The 8552-nt window shown below is 36.3% G+C and overlaps 1 protein-coding gene across 1 annotated transcript; it reads right to left on the bottom strand.

The window, feature by feature from the left end:
- Positions 1 to 4708: 4708 nt before the first annotated feature.
- LOC116108450 (FT-interacting protein 7-like) lies at positions 4709 to 7727 on the bottom strand. Its single transcript, XM_031394699.1, has 2 exons — positions 5801 to 7727; positions 4709 to 5701 (listed from the first exon to the last, which is right to left on the bottom strand). Exons 1-2 carry the CDS (start codon positions 7654 to 7656, stop codon positions 5287 to 5289), a joined length of 2271 nt encoding a protein of 756 aa, XP_031250559.1. The 5' UTR covers positions 7657 to 7727; the 3' UTR covers positions 4709 to 5286.
- Between the last annotated feature and the right edge of the window lie 825 nt (positions 7728 to 8552).

Genomic DNA, 8552 nt, shown 5'->3' with positions numbered 1-8552 from the left:
CTCCAGAAAAAAGTTAAAAAAAACACCCCCACCAACCAATACTTGCCAGATTCCGGCAACCACCACCGGTGGTAGCCGGAATTTGTCACAATAGTCACACAACCACCGGAAGTGGTCGGTAATGGCCAGATCTGGCCTTTTCCAGCCAGATCCACCGTTGACGAAAGAAGTGGCCGTCGTTGACAGTCGAAGGCCACATCCGGCCTTTTCCGGCCAGATCTGTGGTGGATATGACCGGAAAAGGCCATATCGATCGAATACCCGACAGATCTGACCGGTATAAGTGGTTATCCAATTTTTCGGCCAGATTCTGGCGGTAGTGGCCGGAATCTGGCACTGCGGGTGATAGGGGTGTTTTTGTCATTTTATAATATTTTAATATATTGAGGTATTTATTAAATTAGCAAACCTTGGGGGTTTTTTCATAAATTTTTAAATTTTATCTTGTAATACTCCCCTATCCAACTATCCAATACTATCCCTAAAATTCTATCCAAAATAATAAACCAAACGCACCCATAGTTATTCAATACACATTGCATGTGTTAAAAAGGTGAATGACTCGTTGTATATCAAGAAATAAACTCCAAGTGGGTAAGTGTATTTTTGTGAGATTTTAGGGGAGGTAAATATTATTTTTCATAATTATAGGGTCTATATTTTCGAAAAAAGTTCGTGGTATTAACTCTTTTTAATAAGTACAGATTGGCCGAATCATTTCCAACCCAACATTTAGCCTAAGTACAACTGATACCCTCACTTTCAAAAACCATCAAATTTGCACCAATTTTTTTTTTTTTTTTAAAGTTTCAACGTTAACTCTAACGGCATAAGGGTATTTATGTCTATTTACCTGTCATATATTTATATTATTATATATCAACAAAAAACATATCAACTTAAAGCCCTAATCTTTCTCTTTTGCATACATTCAATTCAGCCGATCCGGCAACCAAATGCCGCAACTACCCCAACCACCGCAGTTGTGAGTTAAAAAAGTAAAGAAAAAAAATTCATCGCTGGCAGCCAAACGCCAGGGACTAATATGGCCCAGCATCTAGCCGGGCAGATTAATAATACTAAACCAAGAAACCAAAAAGAGAAAAAAAAAAAAACAACCAAGAAACCAAAAAGAAAAAAGAAAACAAAGCAAAAACCTATCAAAATAAACTAAATCACTCATCGCCTGCAGCCAAAACAACCCCTCTCCGCCTTCCCCAACGAGCCCTTCAAGCCAATTTTCATCCTATCAAAGGCCACCGACTCCACTCCCTCCAACCTAACAGCCCCCAAAAGGCCCCCACCTTCCTCTAATCAGGCTGCTTATTTGTTCTGGGACGGAAGCTCTTCCGTCAAGCAATCCTTGAACAACTGTGGGCATGTTTGGCTTATTATTTTTATCCCTATTCCCAATCCTATTCTCCAAATAATATTTAATACATTATTCTAGAAATATTACCCTATTTCTTTTAATTACTTTTAGACCCCATAAAGTTATTAATTTTATCAAATACACTCTGAAAAAAAGTTTAAAAATTATCAAAAATACCCCCGCGACCCATACTTACCAGATTCTGGCAACCACCGTCGATGGCAGCCGGAATTTGTACAACGGCCTACCTTCTGACCATAAATGGCCGAAAGTTCACCGATGTGGCTTTTTCCGGCCAGATACATCGCGGATCTGGCCGTGAACGATGACCAATGAAATGGCTGTCGTTGAGGTCAACGACGGCCAAATCTTAGCCATCGTTGACCGAAAACGACGGCCATATCTTTGGCCGTCGTTCACGGCCAAAGATGGCCGTCGTTTTGGCCTTTCCCAGCCATCGTAGATCTGGCCTCTTCCAGTCAGATCCGTGGTGGATCTGACCGGAAAAGGCCATAAGAACGCATTACGACACAGATCTGACCGGTCTGTGTCGTAACGCGATTTTTCGGCTAGATTCCGACGGTGGTGGCCAGAATTTGGCACTGCAAGTGATGGGGGTGTTTTTGTCATTTTATATATTAGAGCATTTAATTAAATTAGCAAACTTAGGGTTTTTTTTATAAATTTTTAAATTTTACTTCGTAATACTCCCCTATCCAACTATTTAATATTATTCCAAAAATCCTATCCAAAATAATAAATTAAACGTACCCACAATTTTCCATTTATTTATAACAAATAGAATGTATTTTTAACCCATGATTTTTATTGCACCAGTAGCATTTGAAATTTGCCTTATTTACAGGAACCAACTTTGGAAAGAACACTTGTTTGCGGAGTCCCACATATAGATCTAAAATTCATATTACACAAAGAAAGTATATATATAACTTCTTATATATAAATCATACGTGCCATTATCATAAATACTTAAAAATAAAAAATAAAAAAAATAAAAAAAGAAGAAGAAAGGTATATATCAATTACAATTATCAAAAGCATTAGTGTGCTAATGTGTAGGTACAAGTTTTAAAACCTCTGATCAATTACACTAGGATATTTTGTTGAAATCAGTTGTGAAAGTTAAAGTAAACAATACAGTCCAAAAAGTATACAAGCAGATTCTTAGTGAATTATGTCTTTGTATCAAGTATCAACTGAAAGTATCATCAATTAAAGCCCAAATAAAAGGTTCGGGTATATATCTCTAGTCTTTATATATTTATATGGAATAATATTATGTGTATTAATCAATTTGTATTAATTCAACTATTAACAATAAAAATTTGAATTTTTTTTTAAGAATTTTAAATTTATAATGTTAATACTTGGATTAGTACAAATTAATTAATGCACATAACATTACTCTTTCCGTTAACATATGAAACGAACAGTTAGTGCAAAGGTTGTATCTGCTTATACTATTACACATATTAGATTTGAGCATGCATTTTAATATTCTTTTATGATGCACATCAATTTATGCCACCACTTCAATATTATGTGTCACTTTTTTAACTTATTTTTGCAGCCCACAAATCAATTACATCACTCTAGCGTGTGCCACGTCTATAATTATTTATTTAATTTAGAGTGTTAATATTTATTAATTGCTAATATTATTTTTTATTTCTGCCCTATCATTTCTTTTGCACCTGTTCTGTAGTTTCTGGCTTTCACATTTTGTCTTTACGTTAGATGCAGATCAAGGCCACCGCTTGAGGAATATTTTATTTCTTCCACTTGAGGTCACATTTTACAAGGAAGACTTATCATGTTTCTTATTTTGTTTTTATGCATAAAGTGGTCTGATTCAAAGTTTTGTTTTTCTTACGGTAGCAGAGTTTCTAGTCAAAGTTTTGTTTTTGTTTTATGCATAAAGTGGTCTGATTCAAAGTTCTCTTTTTGTTTCGGCAGTAGAGTCGACTTTCTATTTCAAACATTAGTACTAAAATTTCAAACAATGATACCAAATCTTTTTGTTAATTATAATGTTGGTTCCTCCTACCGTCAAGTGATAAGGTGTTATTTCACTGCAAGTTACTCTCAGCGCTAGTTAGTAAATATGGATACGATAAAAAAGAGTATAAGAATTTGATGAGTATGATACGATAAATGATAAAAAATATATTTATAAAAATTTGATCATAAAATTCAGATATAGAAAAAATATGATACGGATATATACGGATTTAATACGATGCATTATCAATAATACGTTTTAAAAAATACGGTAATATGAATCCTAGTTTTAGCACTTTCATAGACCACTTGGTTAAAATCTATATAACATTTCAAATAGACAGGTACGACAAAAAAAAGGTACGGGAATTTTATGGGTATGATACAGAAAATAATAAAAAATATGTTTATAAAAATTCAGCAAAAATTTGGATACGGAAATAATTCGCGAATAATACAGCTGAGGCATATAATTCGTGAATAATATAGTTGGGCTTATAAAATACGGTTGTTCGCGAATAATATATGAATTATACGGGTGGGCGTATAATTCGAAAATAATTTGCGAATTTACTAACTAGGCTCTCAACCAAGAGCACTTTTGCTATTGTTTGCCATCCATCACTAATCTCTTTGTTCCCCTCCTTAATTTCCACCTCTCTTAAGCCCTCTTCTTTTAATACTTTTTATTGCTGAAAATTAAAATCCTTTAACTTAAAAACTCTTTCTTTTTCTTGTTTAATTTTTTTTTTTTAAAAGAAAACCCTTTTGCATTCCCTTATTTCTCGTTTACAAAAATAAATAAATAAATAAACCCTCTTGCAAGCTTGTTTATCGTTTTTTGTTTCCTTAAAACCTCTTATTTAAAATAAATAAATAAATAAATAAAGAATTATTTCTCATCCTCACTTTTAATTGATTTTGCTCTTCACTTTGTTCTCTTGTTTGACTTTGGTCTCTAGCTTGTTCGTGTAACTAAAAAAGGAACCTAGCAATTCAACAATTCCAATTCCGTTTCTCTGTTGAGTGGATATAATCAAAAGCTACAAATATATGCAGAAATAGTAAATCAATGACACCTAAATTTTATTTGGAAAACCTTTTCAATGTGAAGAGTAAAAAGGTAATCTTATGCTTACAACTGAGTCATATAATCAGACCAAAAAAAGATAATGTAATCATTTTTATATAAATTTTGTATAATTTTTGTCTGATTGTATGATTCAGTTACAAGTAAATTATTATTGGGAGTAAAAACTATATATCATAATTCGATTAAAGTTTTTCAGTATCACCAAAATTAATCAGAATAGTTTACCTATAATTGACTGTCTTACAGTACTTAGATTTCAATCTTCACCGTTCAGAATGTAGATTTGTGTCTCATGAACAACATGTCCAAAAATCAGAACGATCGGACAGCATACGAGCTTCAGATCACGTTTTGATGATACACTATTTACAGACCAGAAAACTCATATTTACTCTCCCTTTCTCTTTGTTTTTGCCTCTCTTAAATATATATGTTGATGATGGAAGGAAGCTGGATGGTGACTGGCCTAGAAGGACAGCAACTAGAGCAGAACACTTGTACTCTTTTTTCTCCTATCATGATTGCTTTGTTCTCTTTTTAGCTAATCTTCAGTACGTTGCTTATTACTGAGGAAGACAATATATATAACATTCAAAATTCAGCCGAAAGGAGAAAAATAAACAAGTATACATAGATGACGAAACGATTGGTGCTGCGAAATCTTGCAGAGTAACTTCTTCTGCTAATGCAAGATAGCAGGGACAAAAGAGAACTGCTGCAACTTCATTTGAGGTCCTCTGCAGACTGCAGCTATGATTTATCTCGACATTTACAAGAATGTAGTAACACAGTTGCTGTATCATGGTAGCCCGTCTGACTCGGATGGTAATCTTTTAAAGAAGTTGGCAGGTACATCAGGTATCTTGCCCCTGAACCAGGGATGGCGCAGAAAGTATAGACCAACCAGAACTGCCACCACTTGCAATGGAGTAACATAAATAAACACTGCCCAGATCAACGTGAAGATGGTGAAGATAGCGGTAGCTCTCGGGTCATTCCAGCTGAGTATAGCTTGAGCCCTTTCCCCAAGTGACGCCAAATCTTCAATCACTGCCTGGAACCTACCTGCCACGCTACGAAGTCTGTCATATCTCATTCTTAGTATTTCTTCAGGTATTGATGTTGGGTCTGTATACAATTCCTCATCCAGCTCATCTGGGTGTGCCGCGTCTGCGAGTGAAAGTGGAGCGTCCATTTGAGGTGGGTGCCCTGGCCTGAAACGGAAGTTCCAGATTCCAGTAACAAAGAGGTAGAGGAAAATTGTGGGCAGTATCAGATCTCGATAGCAAACCAGTATCAAAAATAATACGTACGCAATAATTGTCGTAACTGGGTTTCTCCAGGTGGAAATGTCATTTATAAGTTTACAACAAGCTGTAACCCCTGAAAGAAATGACATTAGTCTGAAGAAACTGACTTTGCCTCTCCTCAAACTCCACATATGGGAATCTACATCCAGCATGTACTCAACTGTTTCACACCTGAGTGGTGCCCCTGATCCTCCAAGCCTTGCCGCAACTATCTGCTGGGCATGATGGCGAAGCCAATCAATATATTTAACTGGTATTGGCTGCACATAATGCATTTTGGGAAACAATGGTTTTCCATATTGCGTCACCATGTTTACCCAAGCTGTACATGTAAACCTCAATGCCAATTGAAGTTCCCCAAGTTTCTTCAAACCAGAGGGTGTGAGTACCAGCAAAGGATAGTAATGTGTGTATATACGATCAGTTTTTAAAGTTGATAAACGAATTCTCACCCTTCCAATTCTCTGATCTTTTGCATCATCTTTGCTTCCATCAATGTGGCTATTATCAAAGACACCAACTTTGATCACTGTGCAAGGATCATACACTTCCCAGGTATACTGCTCGTTCCATCGAGGAGTCAGAGTGTCAAGGAGTGTTCTAGTTCGGACCCATTTGTTGCCATACTTTGCCACACAATATGCATCAGTAGTTCCATCATCTTTGCTCTTCATAGGCAGCAAATTTCTTGCACTCAAAATCCCAAGATCAAGAATTCCAATGTTAGACTTTCTCAGGTGATTTGAAGATTGCTGAAAATCACTGCTCATACTAGTGGATTCATCAAGGACATGGTAACCTTGTTCTAAGCAGAATCCAACCAGAATCTTGCTTGAGAATTTTTCTTTCTTCGTCTCACCTCCTTCTTCAGCCAATGCAGGTTTTTGGAGATCTAACCATCGAGGATCTGGCAACTTACTGGTCTCATGTCTTGATGGGACATCGCTAACTTGAATGTGTGCCATTCCTAAAATTTCATCCTTCCCAGCTCCAACTCCATCCTCAACAGACACAATAATCAGATCCTCCAAAGGCTCAGATGCCACATAAATAAGCTCCTCTTTCCATATTGGATTTCGCGTCCGCTTTGGCCTAGTAACCCTGACCTGATTTCCGAGTTGAATTCTTACAGATGCATCCGGGGTTCGCCCTTTGTCAGATGCCACAAGATCCTGTGCTTCCAAGACATTAACTCGAAGATAATAAAGCTTGGGAGAAAAGTAAACCTTGGATCTGGTGGTAGATAAATTTGACTGACCAGTGCTGTGTGCATCAGAGTGCCATGCCTCAGGAAATGACTCATCAGCTTGTGTTCCCATCCAGACTGCCAGCCTAATTTCACCTTTTGTTTTAACTCTCTTATTGTCTTCCAATTTATACCATTTAGGAGCCAATGGCCTATCCGGTGGAACTCGAATGGCAACTTCTGATAGATCAAAAAGAACTCTGCCCACAATTAACTCATCCTCCCCAGAATTCTTAATTTTCACAGTAACTTCCAACAAATTTGACTGCAATCTCTCTTTTGAGAAAGCAAAAATTTGCTTCCATACCCCCTTCTGATTCTGCTCCGAGTCTTTGGTGACACCTTTGTAGTTCCCAAGCTTCATTTCCACAAAAGGGTTAAGACTCCCTGAAACATCCATTACAGGAAGATTTTTTGCCCTAACCACATTCACATACAAGTAATGCATCTGCTCAACCAAATCATAAGTACTCAACTTCTTGTCGCCGCCTCTATATCTTCTCCTAGCTGCAATCGGTGGACTATTCTCCACCAAAGGAGACTCTGGATTTGTCTTTGGTATTTCCATATGCATTCCACTTGTTGCAGGCCCTGCAGCTTTAGCAAAATGCATTACTATCTCCACAGGCTTTTCCTTCGTATGAAAACCAAACACAGCTCATTTGCCATTAAGCATTTTCCTTCGTATTTTGATGGATGGCTTTTTAGAGGCATGATTGAGGTTTTTAATATATTTTAGACGTAAGTGCTACGTGGGCACTTCTCATTTGCCATTAAAATTTTGAATTATGAAATCCAAATTAGTAACAGTTATACAATCTCTTGACTTTGATATTATATCGTGGAAAGTAAGAAGAGGACTTTCATTTTGGGTTGGGCTTGGGGCTGTGACAACTTTCTTACAGGTTGTTGGGCTTGAGCTTTTCTTAGATGGGCTTGAACGGTTAGTGGTCTAGCTTGATGTCCGTGTTGTTGGATCTAAGTAAGATGGGCTCATTGAGTCAGTGGTATGGCTCAATGTGGGTTGTTGGGCTCTACTTCGAAAATGTTCTCAACAAGGGTAATCAAACTCTAATTGATTATAAGACTTTTGTTTAAATATAATCATAGGGACCTTTTATAGTTAATGTGATACCTTATTTTTTTATCGTTACAAGTGCATTTCAAATTAAACTACCTTACATTGATGTATACATATAATAGTAACCATTTTGCAGACAGTAAATTTTACCGATTCAGCACATAATAAAAGTCCATTCACTTATTGTTCATATGCCACCCATTAATAAGATGAAGGAGACTTTATTTCCTTGCAACGACTTGAGTATATTATTTTATATTGGTAGTGGCCGGCAGGATTAGGTGAATGTTGATATATTTTATTGGATGGTTTCATGAATTTAGGTTTATCCTAAACTTGTTCTTTCAAAATATTATTATTTTAATATAGGCCAATAGAAGTAGGTGAATGTTGTTATATCTTTTTGGATGGTTTCATGTTGTCAGGTT

This window comes from Pistacia vera, unplaced genomic scaffold (genome assembly GCF_008641045.1).
Source record: "Pistacia vera cultivar Batoury unplaced genomic scaffold, PisVer_v2 Contig564, whole genome shotgun sequence".
Classification (NCBI taxonomy): Eukaryota; Viridiplantae; Streptophyta; class Magnoliopsida; order Sapindales; family Anacardiaceae; genus Pistacia; species Pistacia vera.
This window is presented reverse-complemented; position numbering and strand designations above follow the sequence as displayed.

Bases quoted from the DNA above. Each gene is read 5' to 3' on its own strand.
- LOC116108450 (XM_031394699.1), bottom strand. From the start codon at position 7,656: ATGCATTTTGCTAAAGCTGCAGGGCCTGCAACAAGTGGAATGCATATG. The intron at 5,702-5,800 runs GTACGTATTATT...CTTCCGTTTCAG, and splicing joins CCAGTTACGACAATTATTGC to GCCAGGGCACCCACCTCAAA.